Raw genomic sequence first — 18,266 nt, forward strand, 5'->3', positions numbered from 1 at the left:
AATAGTAGATTTTGGTATGTGACTTATGACACAAAATGACTCTGTCAAAATTTGTGTGCCTATAGCTACCTTATACCTTGCCAGCATGATCTCATTAGAAAGGTTTAAGAGAGTAAAATATACTCTAATTTGATATGAAATAAGGATTTTGGCAAATTCAAATTAAGAAGATAAATACAACACGACATTCATTGTGCCCTTTGAGCATTACAAATGAAATGTGATGTCTTTCGGACTAAAAAATGCTCAGTTTGAATTTCAAAAAATGCTGAACAAAATTTTCAACAACTTTATTCATTTTCTAATTGTATATATTGATAATGTGTTAATATTTTCACAAACCATAGATCAACATTGAAAACATTCAAGGATCTTCTTCAATACTATAAAAAAAATAGACTAGTACTATCTGTAAAAAAGATAAATCTATTTCAAACAAATATAAGGTTCTTAGGACACTTAATTAAATATGATAAAGTTTTTTCAATCCAAAGAACCATAGATTTTGCATATAAATTTTCTGATGAAATTAAAGACAAGACTCAATTGCAAAGGTTTTTAGGTCTCTAAAATATGTTTCTGACTTTTATAAAAACCTTGCAAAAGATAGAAATTTGTTAACTGATAGGTTAAGGAAGAATATGTCCCCTTGGACAAAGAATCGTTCTAAAGCAGTAAGAAACATCAAAAGCAAGGTAAAAATATTGCCCTGCCTGCATAATCTACAGCAAGGAGCCTTCAAAATAGTTGAAACTGATGCTTTTGAAATTGGATATGGAGGTATCCTAAAATAAAAGGCCGACCAACAGAATCCAGAACAATTATTAAGATTTACATATGGTGTATGGAATGCAACCCAAAAAACTTATTCTATTATTAAAAAAAGGAATTTTAGCAAGTATAAAAACAATTTCTTGGAGAATTGCTAAATCGAAAATTTCTGTTAACGGTTGACTGTAAGTCAACTAAAGAAATTTTACAAAAAAATGTTTAAAGCATGCTTTTGAAACAAATATTTGCTAGATGGGAGGCCATATTATCTATTTTTTATTTTGACATTGAATATATTAGAAGAGAAAATAATTCACTTCCTGACTTCTTATCTTGTGAATTTTTGCAGAAAAAAAGAGTTATATAGATGCAGTGAAGACCCTTGAAAAATCTATTCAGGGAAGAATAATAAAAATAAAGAGTTCATCTCCATCCATGCAAGTAATAAAATCAGGCAAAGAAAGACAAATTAGCCCTTATATCCATAGAGCTGACGAGGAAATCATGCCTCTCAAAATTCTAGAAATCAATTTTGGCACGCAAATGAGAATGCTTACTCCAAGATAAGCATTGAAAAAATATTGCCTCTACACGAATGAGATATTTCATCAGATCCCAACATAACTAGAATTTTTTGTTCTTATATCCAAGGCATGAGATTATGAAGATGTCTAAATTAATGTTTTATATCTCCAAAATCCCAAAAACAAACATTTCTGGTTTATTAGATTTATTAACCAGGTCAAGAACATCCCCACATGGTTCTTTCATTATTGGTGACCAAAATTTAGGTGAATGGATGACATCTAAACAAAAGATCTTAAAGAAAAGACTAGGAAAAATAATTCAAATAATGAATCTTGGTCTCCCAAAGATAGGGAGAAAAGGCTGATGAGATTTTGTGCAGCCACAAGACTCTCATGGATCTTGAAATGGGAATTCAAAGTTAATGCGGAAAATGTTTATCTCCCACTATTCATTAGGCAAATTAATATAAAATGGTGGGATAAATTTGATATCTAACCAATCCTTAAATGACAAAAGCTAAAAATAGTTCAAGTCCAAATCTGGGACAGTTTAAAAAGAAAATACAAAAAACAAATCTTTAATGAAAACCCTAAAATAACAGGAAAAGATTTAGAGATTGAAGCCTATAAAAAAATAATAAAAATTAGCGGCAAGACCCTTAAATGTAATGATGGAAAACTCTTTAGAAGGTCCAGAATGCGAGAACCTAGTCTATCCAATGTATTTGAGCTACTTTTCCCCTCAAAAAGAATAAGAAAAAGAAAAATCTGTCTCTTCCAAATAGTAGCGATTGTCATCTACCTCATCAATTTTTAAAAAAGAAAAAAAAGCAAGAATAGCGAAGAAAAGAAGACAATCGCCCTATAAAATATATAAAGAAAGTAAAAAAACATTATAATATGCAAAACAAGATAAGAAAATAAAGTAAAGTGAATTTCCTATTATAAAAGAGAAGACTCTACTTGCAAAAAAGCAAAATTCTACTGTAAAAAGGAACAAAGCATCTTCACTTTTGAAAGGTGTCTTCGTTGGGAAAAGGTAAATGATCACTCTAACTCTATAAATATATAAAGATGTGTAGCTTGGGGCATTGCCTAGTTCCCTCTTCTCCTCTCGTCACTCTTCTTCTTTCACTTCTCTCAGTTCTCTCTTCTACCTTGAGTGTGTAATACTGTAATAAGCCTCTCTCTTTGTAAGTTTTATGTACTTTTTATTTTACTACTTTGTCTGTATATAAGAAAAGTTGCACATGTTGCGAAGTTGTGAAAATGACTTAGCGATAGGCGTGACTACCAGATAGCACCTACTGCCAAAGAGTTTTTTGTGCAAACACATTGTGTGATGCACATGAATAATGACCCAAGGCTGCCCTTCGCTTGCAATTAGCGTCCCTCATGCGTTGGCCATGGTTGGCAGCTATCACTTTTCATATATATATATATATATATATATATATATATATATATATATATATATATATATATATATATATATATATATATATTGAGAGAGAGATGGGAACATGGCTAAATGGGCATGGTGTTAAATGAAATATGCTATTGGATTTTCAGTATTTTTTTTGAAATTTCAACCCCATATATGTGTTCAACATGATTGATTTAATAAAAAACGACACTTGGATCTTGCATTCTAGATAAACACAATAGAATTTAGAGCTTCAAAAAATTATGAAATTATAGGTCATTGATTTTTAAAACCCTATAAAAACCTATACATGCATCAAACTCAAATGGTCGAGGAAGTGATTCCTATAAAAATAAGCATATAGGTCACATATATATATATATGGTCAAACTCTAAAAAAAACACCAAAAATCTAATAGCATGTTTCATTTAGCACTGTGCCTATATATATATATATATATATATAGATAGATAGATAAATAGATAGAGAGAGAGAGAGAGGAATGAAAACCTACCCACTAAAAAACATGCCAAACCTACCCAATGATTTTTTTTTAGTATTTTTTTTTGTAAATTCTGACTGTGCAAATGTGTTCAACATGATTGATTTACTAGAAATCAACTCTTGGATCGTGAATTTTGAATAGAAAAAATGATATTTAGAGCCTCAAAAAATTATGAAAATTGTATGTCTTTGATTTTGAAACTTATAAAAACCAATCCATGCATCAGAATCAAATGCTTCAAGAACCGATTCCTATAAAAACAAGCATATAGATCATTTGTATGGTCAAAATTTTGAAAAAAAACACCAAAAATCCAATAAAACGTGTGGCGGGTAGGTTTGGCGTGTGTTTTGTAAATAGGTTTTCATTCCTCACTTTCTCTCTCTCTCTCTCTCTATATATATATATATATATATATATATATATATATATATATAGAGAGAGAGAGAGAGAGAGAGAGAGAGAGAGATTAGGTGCTTGCAATACGTGCTTGATGGGCTTTTCATTTTATTTTTAAATTTTGACCATGATCTATGTACTTTGATTTTATAGGGATCATCTCTTGAAGTGTTTGATTCCGACACATTGGTAGGTTTTATAAGGTTCAAAAAATCAATAGCCCAAAATCTTTATAAATTTTTGAGGCTCCAAATATCAAATTTTTTTTAAACACATTATCCAATTGTGGATTCCTTGTAAATCGACCATGACCAACACATTTGGGGGTCGGGACTGTGAAAAAAATATCAAAAGAGCAGAAAAAATCCATCAAGCAAGTATCGCAAGCACCTACACTCTAGCACATATATATATATATATATATATATATATATATATATATATATATACCAGTCCAACCTTTTTCCTATTTACAAATGGCCACCTAACATTTGAAATATTACAAACAGTTGTCCGAGATTATAAACTAATTAGCAAATACACGCCTAGGCTAACTCTAATACTTTAACCCTGGCCATACCTTGGTAGTGATTATAAATTGACATTTTTACCCTTGTCAGGCCCCTTACCATCCTTTTCTCTTATGGTTTAAACCGAGAGATCTATTACAATTTACAACAGGAGAACCACCATCAAAGCTAGCGCTATCGATCCACCATGCAACTTATTGTTGTAACTAATCCCCTACAACTGTGCCAAAGTCCCTTCTCTGTCTCTCTCTTTGAACCAATCTCATCACTCATCTCTCTCTCTCTCTCTCTCTCTCTCTATATATATATATATATATATATATATATATATTCCTCGGTAATAAATGGGTGCGTTCTGTCATTGACCTTGGTGTTTGAATATGTTGATTTGGTTTGATTTTTAAATTGTTGTATTTGTGGAATTTAGATTCAGAGTGTTCTCTTCTTTTTTCAGTGTTTGGTTGGTTTTTATCTCATATTTCATTGTGTTTTCTAACTTTTGTGGGATTGAAGGCAAGGCCGGCTGGCCTCTTTGAGATTTGAGGCCACCGCCTGGGCCGCAAATAATAAAAATATATAACGCTTATATTTCAAATGATGAAGGCCTCCAATAAAAAAAATATGAAGAAATATGAGCCTCCAATTAAATATGCTTAGGGCCTCAACTTCTCTTGAACCGCCCCTTATCGAAGGGGGAATAGTGATAAGTTTTTTTTGGGTTGGTTCAATGGATAGATGTGTTTCCATTGAAGGGAGGGGATTCTACAATGGTTGTATTGCAACGGTACCCTCGTTTTCAACCACAGGGAAGATAGAAATGATGAAGAGCTGCAGGATGAGTAAAAAAGTTCAATTTACGACAGGTAACCATAGACTGACAAAGGTTGAAGCATTACAGTTAGGGTAATTAAGTGGGTCTTTGAGAATTACTTTCTAAACCAAGGGGCCATGTGTAATATTTTAAATGTTAGGTGGGTATTTGTAAATAGGGTAAAGGTTAGTCGAGTATATATATATATATATATATATATATATATATATATATATATATATATATATATATATATATATATATATATATATATATATATATATATAATCTGGTTGTATTTAATATTAAATAGATTTCATCTTATGAAAATGATTAAAATACCTTTAAAATAATACAACAACAAACAACAACAACAACTACAACTACGCCTTCATCCCAAAACAAATTGGGGTCAGCGATATGAACCAAAAAAGAAATTCATTTTGGGTCTTCCACATGAATCCTTTTCCTCCAATCATTTCTATCCAATGCCATGTCCTCGGTGAGGTTCAGAGCATTCATATCCTTTCCTATCATCTCCATCCAAGTCTTCCTAGGCCTACCCCGACCTCTTTTAACTAATATATTTTCTCATTTCTCCAACCTTTTAACTGGAGCATCATTAGGCCTTCGCCGGATATGTCCAAACCACCGTAAACGATTCTCTCGCATCTTATTTTCAATGGGTGCAACACCTACCTTCTTACGTATTTCCTCGTTTCGAATCTTATCTTTTATTGTATTTCCACACCTTTAAAATAATATTACTTTTAAAAATTGCATGGCTTCTTTTTGGGCATTACATGTTTCTTGAACTTGAAGAGAATTGAAAAGTCAAACACCTTTTTAAAAAAGTCATTTTATGAATTCATTAAATTTAACTTTTTAATCTAAAAAAATATTATTTGTTAATAGTATTTTAGTTATTTTAATATAATTGAATTAATCTAATGTTAAATGCAATTAGTTTAATGTTAAATTAGACTATATATATAAGAAAACTCTTATCTTCGAACACGTTTTTTTTATTTTTAAAAAAATGACATTTAGCAGTAGTTTTGTACCGCTGCTAACTGTTGTTTTTTTTATCAGAGATTTAGCGATGGTCAAGACTGCCGCTAAGCCTCCTTAGCGTGCAAGTAAAAAAAATTGACGCAGCAGCTTCGTTCGCGATGCTTCGTCCAATGTATGTTTAACTGTTTGAAGATACGGGTTATATATATATATATATATATATATATATATATATATATATATATATATATATATATATATATATATAGAGAGAGAGAGAGAGAGAGAGAGAGAGAGAGAGAGAGAGAGATTTCCTTTCCTGCAGAGCAATTATCTGAAAGTTTTCTTTATTTTCTTAACATCCCAAATTACCTGCAAAAATGTCAAATGGGTTTGTGCCTACCTCCTTGTGTTGGTGGTCAACATGTATTTGATCTGTTGGCAGTCAACAATACTGGCAAACTAAGCACTCCTGTGCCAAGCTGAAGGCCGTCTGTCACGTGGGGCTAAAGGAAAGGGATATCTGGTAGGGTTCTGCCTAACCCTTTGCCTTTCAAAAACAATAAAATGTCAAAGCTGTACCCGCATAATTTGACCAATCAACAGTTTGACAAACAGCGGCCAGAGGCAGTATTGAGGGGGGTGTGTCTTCTCCACCATCAGAGCATCTTGAATTTGGATCCCTCTCATCTCTTGCCGGTACTTGACTGATTATTCATGGCTTCTTCTTCTTCTTCTTCATGTGAGTATCAAGTATTTTTGAGTTTCAGGGGTGAGGACACCCGCAAGGGCTTCACGGGACACCTCCACCAGGCTCTTAAGGATAAAGGAGTCCATGCTTTCATGGACGATGAGGGACTGAAGAGTGGGCAGAGGATTGATGAGAACATCTGGAGAGCAATTGAACGCTCTGAAATCTGCATAGCCATCTTGTCTAGTGGCTTCGCCGATTCCAAGTGGTGCTTGATGGAGCTGGCCCTGATGGTCAGATGCAAGAAGACAATCCTACCCGTCTTCTACCATGTCGATCCTTCAGATGTTCGCCATCAAACCGGACCTTTTCAGAAAGCCTTCCACAAATACGCAAAACATTCCCACTTGCTGCGTGACAACAAACAACATGTCGAGGAGGAGAAGGTGAGGGAATGGAGGAAGGCGTTGACATACGTCGGCAACCTTAAAGGCTTTGATCTCGACAGTCAATATAACGGGTGCTCTCTCTCTCTCTCTCTCTCTCTCTCTCTCTCTCTCTCTCTCTCTCTCTCTCTCTCTCTCTCTCTCTCTCTCAGGCTATGCTTGGGAGTCTTGAATCGGAGGTTGTGAAGCGATTACCACCATGCTTTCATACTGTCTTGTTGTTTGGGAGCAATGGGGTTGCTGAAACAATGCAGTGGGGTTGCTGAAGGAATGCATTGAGAATGATGTTGGCAGCCTCAACACCACATTTCAACACCAACCATAATAGGATGGGTTTGGCAACTCCATCTTTCAACGTCACGCGTTGGCAAAACAGTATTTTGGCAATTAACACTGAACCCCTGTTTTCATCCCATTACAAACATAGCCTAAATTAACTTCTGAAACCACATGCAGAAGCTGATCCTTTTCCTAACAAGACACAAAGAGATCTAATAAATTCTGGATAAACAAAGCGTAGGAAATTTATAATAGGATTCCTAACTGCCTAAGCCAAGGAGAATGCCAATTTTGACTTACTCCAACCTTTAATCTTGTTTTACTTTTTGATGTCAAATGGCAGCTGGCTTTTCAGATCAGGACTAAGTTAATCCACATGTAGCTGGAAATCATAGGGAAGCACATTCAGGTGTGAATCTGAATTTCAGTCAGGCCTCAGCTAAGATCTTGCAAAATGGTAAACTAAACTCATAAAAAAGGTTTGTGGTAGGTTGTAACTACAGTCACAAATATCGGTGATATTTCTAAAATATCGTGATATTATCGCTGTATTTTTAGCAAAAGATATTATAGGTAAAATATCATGATATTTTGAAAATATCATGATATTATGGATTATTGTTACTGTTTTTATTCATTTTTACATCTTAAATGTATTTTTCTTCTTTATTTTATATTTTTTCTTATTTATTTTATTATATATGTAATAATAATTATTATTTAAACATGACATTTTCTTATTTATTTTGTTATTTTTATATATTTTTATATTTTTTTAAGCTCCAGTATTTTTTCAAGATTTATCACCAAACCTGCAATATCGGGAGAAATAGACTAGCTGAGATATAGCCGACACCGATATTTATGGCTATGGTTGTAACTAAAGAATATTCAAGGCTCCTAGTAATCAAGATCTGACACCTAGATGTTGTCTTGAGTCATTTACTTACTTGATCTTTAATTAAACCTGATTAGAGAATGTAAAAGATCACAATCAACATCTGTCTAGGTCAGGATTCGTCTGCTCAGGCTCGTTTATGCTGTTGATTTTCTGCCGTACCAAGAGCTCCTGGGTAGTCATATGCCGTCTGTTCTGGATTCTTTTTTGATGTTGCAAGAGCTCCTGGGTCTGAAAACAGGGCCTCTTCTGCTACCGCCAGTCGTTACATACTTAGGGAGATAAGACTACTTAAGCGCTACTCTCTTTCTCTTTCTCATATATATATATATATATATATGAGAGAGAGAGAGAGGGGAGTAGGTGCCTACAAAATTTAGGAGCCCACCATGAGAGATTGAGGGGTTTCATGATGTTTTTCGCAAATCTGACCATGCAGATGTGTTTGGCATGGTTGATTTACTAGAAAACAACAATTGGATTGTGTTTTTTCAATGAAAAGAAGTGAATTTTTCAGCTTGAATATTTATGAAAATTGTAAATCATCGATTTTAAAATCTTATAAAAACCTACCCACGGAATCAGATGATCCAAGAGTCCATTCCTATAAAATCGCGCATGTAGAACACATTTGTATGGTCAGATTTGAAAAAAACTTTCAGAAGCCTAATAAGCTAGCAGTTGGCACAAATCGAAGTAGGCAGCTCTCTCTCTCTCTCTCTCTCTCTCTCTCTCTCTATATATATATATATATATATATATATATATATATATATATATATATATATATATATATATATATAGGGTGCTTTCATGGTGGTAGCTTACAATGCTATCACTTGATTTATGTAGGTCTAAGCTCCAAAAGCAAAATCTAATTGTTGGATCATGCTTAGAATATTCTATTTTTTATTTTCATGTGTTAAAGTTGACTAAAGTATGAGGTTTTATATCATTTTTAAACTACTCTTATTTTCATAAATTGTGAGCAGTTGACCTTTACCATCTCAAAAATAAAATCTTATGATATATTAAACATGATAAAACCTTCTGATATACTAAATAAACCATGCTAAACACATCTTTGCAGTTAGATTGACCATTTGGTGGCTATATCTATGCAAACAAGAGTGTGTACCATCATATATATATATATATATATATATATATATGAGGGTAATATTTGGCCAACTGCGCTAGAAATCATATGCCTGAGTTATGTAAACTCAATTGGACTTCACAGATGTATTCGATATGGTCCAAATTCCATGGATTAGCTTTTGGATTGTGTTCTTTCAATGTAAAATTACAATTCATGAGCCAGAAATTTTTGGATCATTGTAAACTGCAGATTTTTTAAGCCTTCCAAAAACATGCCAACATGTCGATCCAAGAGCCAATTTTCATTAATTAAACCATATAAAACACATCTGCAAGGTTAAATTCATAAAAGAAAAGTGAAAAGAATAAAAAAATTACCTCATTTGTACCTCATGGTGACTTGACCAAATATTAACCCATATGTGAATAAATATATGCTACTAATGAAGTTACATAACTATTTAGTAGAAACCACTTCATTTTCATAGCTTATAGATTTTTTATTTCTCGGTCAAACCCTACACAGGTGATCTACATGGTTTTTTAGTAGAAATGAGTTGTGAATCATGTGATAATTCTAACATATATGCAGATTTTAAGTACTCAAAAAATCAACAGCCCACAATATCCCATCTTTTTAAGAAAAAAAATCATGCACTTACATTTAGAAAACATGATCCAAGATTTGATTCTTAACCTATAAACTTTGTTGAACACATGTATGTGGTCAAATTAGCTTGTTACAACTTGTATTTATGATTTTCAGCTTAGTAGTCTCAGACATCCACTAGTACCAAATATTTACATACCTCCTATGTATGCGTGTGTGTCTTGAATTCTTGACCTGCTTTGCTTTAAGACCCAATTAAGATAATTTTCAATAAGATTTGTGGTGGTTAGAGGGCTTGGGCTGATAGGTATGCACCTATCCTTTTCTGTAATTTTCCCTGTTGTCCCAGATGGGCTTTTCTTTTTGTTTATGACAGACACCTCCTTTAATGTAGTGCTGAGGTTTATCTGGGCCTTAGGGTTTCTTTGATAGCTTTTTCTACAGAGTTGTATTCTTGTCTTATTCTTTTCTATTTTTTGCTCTTCCTTTGCATGTGAATTTTGGCCAATAGCCGAACCACATAAATTTGGTATCTTCTTTCTATTCTCTATTTCTCGTCTCAATATTTCAACAGTTGCTTCATTGTTTTGATTATTGCATAACACACGCACACTAATATATATCGGTGTGTATGTGATATATGGAATAACATTTGGTACCCTCATGGGTAAGGAACTCCCTAGTTGAAACTCACAGGGGGAGGTTGTTTTGACCAAATATGAGCTCATGGATGTGTTCAGCATGGTCAAAACAGTAGGAATTGACCCTTAGATCATAGTTTTTTTATGTAAATATATATTTTATTGAGGTTTGAACATTTGGTACATTGTAGGCCATTGATTTTTTAACCCTCATAAAATATGACATATTTGTCAGAAAAAAACATGAACGAAAGGTTAGTTTTTACTGAATATAATATGTAGATGAGGGTAAAATGCATAAGAAAACTGAAAAAATAAAAGTATTACATTTTTCACTAGAGGGTTCCTTCCACATGAGAGTAGCAAATATTATATATATATATATATATATATATATATATATGCAATAGTGAAAATATGCGAAATAAACCCGTGAAATGGATCATCCAGTGCTGTTTTGGCAAATCTAGCCTTGTAATTGATATTTGGCATGGTCAATTTGCTAGAGAACGACACTTGGACCTTGTTAGATATACAAGGAATAGGAAAATGGGTGGTACTATTGCGGGTTACAAGCACTCCAATGAAAAACTATGTAACTTTTATTTATTTATTTATTTATATTGCACATCTGATCCTATAGATGTGATATGCATTTTTGGTTTTGGTAGAGACTGGCCCTTGGATCATGTTTCTCTGACACATGTCCTATTTTCTGGATTTTCAAAAACCAATGGCCTACAATTTACCGAATTTGCCCCCCTGCAGTTAAGGAACCCTCTAGATGGACTTCATGGAGGAGGCTGTTTTGACCAAACATGATCCCATGTATGTGTTCAACATGGTCAAGATAGAAGGAATCGACCCTTGGATCATATTTCTTGGACGTAGATGTCTGATTTTTTGAGAGGTTGCAAATTTGGTACGCTGTAGGCTGTTGATTTTTTTTAATCTCTGAAAAATATGACATACATGGAAAAACATGATCCAAGGTCCAACTTCTACTAAACCAAACATTTAGATCATATCTGGATGGTCAGATGTGTAAATTTTTTTTTAAGTTTTTCACGGGTTACTTGCCCACTAGGATATTGATTGTACCTACAATCTAGTTGGAATCTCACCAGGCAGGTCCTTTTTTTTCAATCTAACTTCGCTCATGTGCTCAACATGCTTGAATTAGGCCTTCAGTTATGTTTTTCCATGAAAAAATATATTATTTTGATTCAGGAAAAAAATGAGTGCATTTGTAGCTGTCAATTTTTGCATCATTGTTACGTTATTGAATTATCTGGAGGATGCCTTCTAGGAAAACCTGTACATAAGTGAAATTATATGATCCAAAAGCTTGCTCCTACTAAACAAACATGTGGATCACATCTGTAAAGTTAGATGTTACTGCATTGTTGGAGTTATACAAGGAAAAGACTGACATTCAAACAAAGTTCTTTTTCTTTAAGGAGCGACACTAATGAGATTCAAATGAAAGATCCCTCTGAATTGTGTAATTCTAATCAGTGCTGCTTTGAACCTGCAAGTGTGATTAATTTTAATAAAAGTACTAGCGTAAAAGTAATGATTAAGTTATAGGTTCCATCTAAATTTCTATGGGAATATAAAGGCAGAAGATTGTCTTTTACTGTGCATGTGGGTCTAACTTAAATTTTTATGCAATGAACATATAAAGGATTTAAGGATGCAAATTTAAGCATTTTAATATAAAATTTAACAATTTTAAAATCTAAAATTTAAGTAAATTTTTATCATAGAAATGCCAGCTAAATTTGTAGGCTTGTAGACCTGATTGTATTTAGATCCATGATTGATAGAAGGTTCTGGATCACCTAGAACCATTTCTAAATTCAATTTAAGTTGCTATTGTGATTATAATAGAGATGAAATGGATTGCATAAGTTACTTTTATACTATTTTTTCCTTACCTACATGTTGGTTAGTTGATTTAAGTTAGTTTAATATATTATTTCATGCCTTGATTTGTAAACAAAATAGAACGACTTTCTTTTCTTATTGTAAAGCTGTGTTATCCATACATAATGTAGAGTAAGTTCATTATAACCTGCAAATGAAATTGTCTAGCACTAACTTCTTGATAGAGGACAAGCCCATCAATAAATTGAGACTGATTTGATGCAATACATTTTTTTATAATGATAAGAGTTGGTGGATTTGAGGTGTCCATCAATAGAGCATACTCCTAATTAGCCTACAAATTTACCACAGAATTACAACTTAAATAAACAAGTGCATGCTTTAGTTTATATAGTCATTTGCAGTTCTGCTATGATATTACTTAACAATATCTCCATACTGTCACTAGTTCATGGGTAAATTACTCGTCCATTTTTAGCAACATACATCAGAAAGCTTCTTAATGTATTTACATACTGTCCAAGAAAATGTAGACTTTTGGCATCATTTATCTTTTTCTGATTTGATGTTTTACAACAAGCAGGCACGAGTCACAGTTGATCCAGATTATTGTCAAGAGGGTTTTATGTTTCAGCAATACTCCCCTGGGTGTTACTGAATATCCTGTTGGAATTGAGTTTCGCGTAAAACAAATGATGAAAATGTTAAAGGTCAATGTCAAGGATGTTAAGATGATTGGTATATATGGAATGGGAGGCATTGGAAAGACAACATTGGCCAAGGTTATTTACAATAAAATCTCTGGAAGGTTTGATGCTTGCAGCTTTATGTCAAGTATCAGGGATGCAACAAGGCAATCCAATGGACTACTTAGTTTGCAACAACAACTCATCTCTCAAATTTCAAATGGCAATAATAAAGCAATTTATAGCGTTGATCAAGGTATGACCATAATCAAAGAAATATGTCAATACAAAAAAGTTCTCATTATTCTCGATGACGTTGATCACAAAGATCAACTTAGTGCATTGGCTGGTGGGCATGGCTGGTTTGGCCAGGGAAGTAGGATTGTAATCACAACAAGAGACAAGCATATACTGAACGTGCATAAATTGAATGATCATGAGATTTACAAGCTTGAAGAATTGAATGAAGCCGAATCACTTAGGCTCTTCAGTTTTCATGCTTTTGGAAGAAATCAACCACTTAAAGAGTACCAAGATATATCTCAAAAAATAGTAGCAGCTGCAGGCGGGCTTCCATTAGCACTTGAAGTGTTTGGTTCACATTTGTTTGACAAAAAAAACTTAGAAGTATGGAAGGATATGCTAGAAAAGCTTAAAGGCGAACCTCCAGAGGATGTTCAAAAGAGGTTAAAATTAAGCTATGATGGACTTGACAGAGATACTAAGGCAGTATTCTTGGATGTTGCATGTCTCATGGTTGATCGTAAGAGAGAAGATGTAGTTGAGATGTTGAAAGGATTTAGGTTCTACATGCACCTAGCAATTGAAGTCCTCTCACATAAATGCCTAGTGAAGATTAATAAAGATGGGACGTTGTGGATGCACGATCAAGTACGAGACATGGGAAGAAACATCGTTAGAGAAGAAAGCAACTGGGAGCTTGGCAAGTATAGCAGGCTTTGGGACCATGATGAAGTGCTCGATGTATCGGAGAATTCTAGGGTAAGAACTGAGAATTCTATGTTGTATCATATTATAATTCTTTTCTTTTTCTGTTATATTATCTTTAATTCACACAAGTTACCAACTTCATAATGCATATGTTTACGGTTTACCCAAGGGGACTGAAAAAATTGAAGGCATTTGCTTTTCTGGAGATCGTGACAAATTCAGGAAAGGAGAGGGAGAGTGTTTGAGCACCGAAGCTTTTGTGAACATGTCAAACCTCAGATTTGTCTACCTATATCGAGCAAACCTTCAAGGCGATTTCAACAACATGCCCAAAAGTTTGAAATCGTTTAGCTGGCATGGTTGTAGACTGCAATCACTGCCAAGCGAATTTGATCTCCACAGAATTGTGTTTCTAGACTTATCTGCTAGCAGGATTGTTCAGGTGTGGGACGAAGATCATGATTTTGAACGCAAGGTCAGTCTTTTGAAATTGAAGCATTTTGCTATTTGTTTTCATGTCTGACATTAGTTGTTTTGATGTTTTGGTTCACAGGTCTTCCCTGAGTTAAGGGCGCTTATTCTTGCAAACTGCAGACTTGAGAGAACTCCAGACTTTTCTCTTTTACCAAATCTAGAGAAATTGAATCTCTGCATGTGTGAAAAGTTGGTTTCAGTCCAGGAATCCATCGGCCATCTTACGAGATTGGTTGCCCTAGACATGTCCTGGTGCGAGGCTCTAAAGAAACTACCAGAAACAATCAGCAATCTGAAGAGTCTGTCTAGTCTCGAGCTCCGGAACTCTGCAATTGAAGAGCTTCCCCACTCTATAGGATCTCTTGAGAATCTAAAGATATTGGACATGTCTAATTGTAGTAAACTTAGAAGCGTACCTGATTCGATAGGAAATTTGAACAGGCTCGAGGAATTGATATTGGGGGGCTGTAACTTGCTAACAGCATTACCTGCTTCCATCGGAAATCTGAAAGGCCTATGGAAGCTTGACATCTCTTACACTGGTATCGAAGGGCTTCCTGATTCAGTTGGTGGTTTGACCAAAATCGAGGAACTAAGTCTAAAGCACTGTCATTCATTAAGAACATTTTCTGATTTGACCAACAAGATGAAACATCTGATCGTGCTCGACCTTTCTTGGACACAGATGGAAGAGGTTCCTCATTCTGTAGGGTCCCTTGTAAATCTCAAGAAATTGTACATGGCAGGCTGGCGTAATGTTCAACGCCTGCCCGATTCGATTGGTTTCTTGACCAAACTTGAGAAATTAAGATTACGATATTGTTCGGCATTGAAAGCATTGCCTGATTCTATGGGGAATATGAAAAGTCTGCGTCACCTTGACATTGAGGAGACTGCCATTGTGGAGCTTCCCGATAGCATAACTTCCCTTGAGAACTTGAAGAAGCTGAACATAAAGGAATGCAGGAAGCTGAGAGGCCCACTGCCCTTGTCAGAGATCAAAAGTTTGGAACTCTTACTCGTGGGAGATGCCAAATACGCTGAGATAAAATACGAATGTGAGGGATATTTCCAACAAGTGCCAGGGGACATTGTGGAGACGAGTGCATACTCTCGACAAACCCAAGAGTACAGGAGGATCCTTTTCAGAGAACGTGATCGTAGATTTAGCAAATGGGAATTGTTGGTTTGTGCTGGGAACGAGGCAAAGGTGATCCAAGTGTACCAAAATAGCTGGGAGGATGGGAAGGGGTGGCTGACGATAATTTTCACCAGCGACTTTGTTTGCAAATCAATCAGGACAGTGCATGATGATGAAGATGGTGGTTCATCCAGAAATGCTGAAGAGGATCTTGACCCATTCGCTGATGATGATGGAAGTCCAGAGACGCATGAGATGGAAAATATGGATGGACAACCAAACGAGGCATCTTCACCAACAAGTAGAATCCCCTGTTTTTGTCTGCCCTTCCTCTGCAGTCAAAACTTCTTATGGATACAACCTTGACAACCCGTGAGAAGGTTATGCAGCCACCACATTACCATGCAATCCATACATTTCAGGATATTGTAATTGCTTTGGTGTCAATCTGCTTTCAGAAACCAAGCCAGCATCCAGGAAACATTGCTCATATCCCTAATCCACTGCCTTTACACATCTATTTTCTTTGGTCAGTGGTTCTGGAGATGCCCTTGATTTTCAAATGGTGGCCCATTTGCCGTAACGTTGTGCCATGACTCTAGACTTCTGCAACGGCGGTTTCACAAATGCTCTGATGAAATAGACCGACTGTATTACCAAGAGGTACACATGTTTTTATTCATTGTTCATCTACAAACTTCCAACTTACTGTTTTGATTATTGCTCCAACAAAGGGTAGTTTTAATTTGTTTCAGCAGGAAGTATGCAAGTTATTCTGTAGTACTTGGTCCAACCCAATGTATCAATCAGATATAAAAAACTGCTAATGAAGGACCCCTTGGCCCGTGAGAGATTTTTCTTTTATGTAAAAGCAACTTGGAATCGTTATAATTTTCTAGTTAAGAGCCCTATGTTTTTTTTTTCAGCTTTTACCTTACAAGTTGCTAGATCCATTTTGCTTCCTATCATGATAGCTCAGTTTTAGACGCATTGTGTTGAGAGCGACTGGTTCCATATATTTTCTTTAGAAAATAAGTAAAAAAATTTGCCAAAAGAAACCCAACTTTTAAGATTACAAACATGCGTTACCATTTGGAATAATACATTTGACCACTTAACGTTTGCCAGTACATGACAAACAGCCGTTGCAAGCCACCATCGTTTGGTTCATCAGAGCTAAAAAGAGTCAGCAATTGAGAAAAAAACTGATTTGCCCCTGGTCTTCCTAATCGCGCTAAGTTTTCTTCCTTTCTACCTTGTTAACGTTTCGTCCGTCAGCCCTCGTTGTCGAAGCCTTCGTCATCCAATTCATCACAGCTGTTCTTGGATTCCACTGGCATAGGTAGGAGACTCTCTCTCTCTCCACCCACCGTTGTAGTTATGGTTTGTTAAAATGAACATATTGAACATCGCTGGCTGTCTTCCATCAGTTTTGTGGAGCTTTTGGTTTGAGTTCAGTTCAACTGTCAGTGGTAGCATCGACAGTTGTAGGTCTGCTTTGATGTTTTTTACTCAAGAATACATGCGATTACTTTTTTTAATTTTTTAGCTCTTCTTGACTAAGAACTATATGTTATAAAAAAAGCAGTTATTGTTCTTAAATGTCTGCCAAGATGTCTCAGTTCTGGTTCCCACTTTAACAGAAAGATGGAGCGAAAGAAGAATTTCCTTCAAAAAAATTAGTTTGTGCAACAGTAGAGTATAGAAGTTGCATCCCAAGAATCCATCCTAGTTCTATGCTATGTGTTTTTTTTTCTTCCTCCATGTTTTTGTTGAATAGTGTTAACAATCAAGGGGGTGCCGCTGCACAATCAAGTTTGCTATCTTGATAGTGCAGTCTCAATGAAGAGTGCAATCAGCCCACACTCTCGTCTCCTTTTTTGTAGATTAGGTGATGAACATGAATGAATTAGCACCGGGGATCCAAAGAAGTTAGGCGCATGTAAATTAGGGTTCTTTGTTGAATTTGGACGTTGGTTGATGTGGGTGTTTTCATCAAATATTAGATGGTAAGTGCTTGGATGAAAGAACACATGATTTGGGCATCTCTTATTTCTGAAAAAACGGTATAAGGAGATGAAAAATAGCATATTGAAGCTCATTGTGGAGAAGGGTGTTTGAAAGGGGGCAACCACAGAGTGCAACCAACATTTTGAATTACTTTTTGTTTTTTCATAAATCTGAGAGTAACAAGTGTTAAACAACGATATGAATAAGATTTTGGTGGTTAGAATCAGTTTTAGTAGAATTGCTTCGGGTTCTGCTTGGTGTTACTATTAGTTATAACATGGAAGTGTTACATTTTTGCTTACCACATGATTTTGCTTCTGGTAGCAAGCTGCTCATAGCAGGAAGGAGCAGAGGCACCAGAATGACTTTCTTCTTTTGGGTTTCTTTTCTTTAGTTTCTTGATCTTTGTAGCATAGCTCGAATACTTTTCAGGGCCTTTTCATAAAATTAGTGGATGCATGTCT

General features: G+C 34.9%; 1 protein-coding gene across 1 annotated transcript; it reads left to right on the forward strand.

Moving 5' to 3' along the window:
- Window positions 1-6,656: 6,656 nt before the first annotated feature.
- LOC149844896 (disease resistance protein Roq1-like) lies at window positions 6,657-17,414 on the forward strand. Its single transcript, XM_089995350.1, has 4 exons — window positions 6,657-7,195; window positions 13,124-14,228; window positions 14,347-14,652; window positions 14,731-17,414. The coding sequence occupies exons 1-4, from the start codon at window positions 6,702-6,704 to the stop codon at window positions 16,156-16,158; spliced, it is 3,333 nt and encodes a 1,110-aa protein (XP_089851476.1). The 5' UTR covers window positions 6,657-6,701; the 3' UTR covers window positions 16,159-17,414.
- Window positions 17,415-18,266: the final 852 nt, after the last annotated feature.

This window comes from Nuphar pumila, chromosome 2 (genome assembly GCF_984573655.1).
Source record: "Nuphar pumila chromosome 2, dmNupPumi1.hap1.1, whole genome shotgun sequence".
NCBI classification, from domain to species: Eukaryota; Viridiplantae; Streptophyta; class Magnoliopsida; order Nymphaeales; family Nymphaeaceae; genus Nuphar; species Nuphar pumila.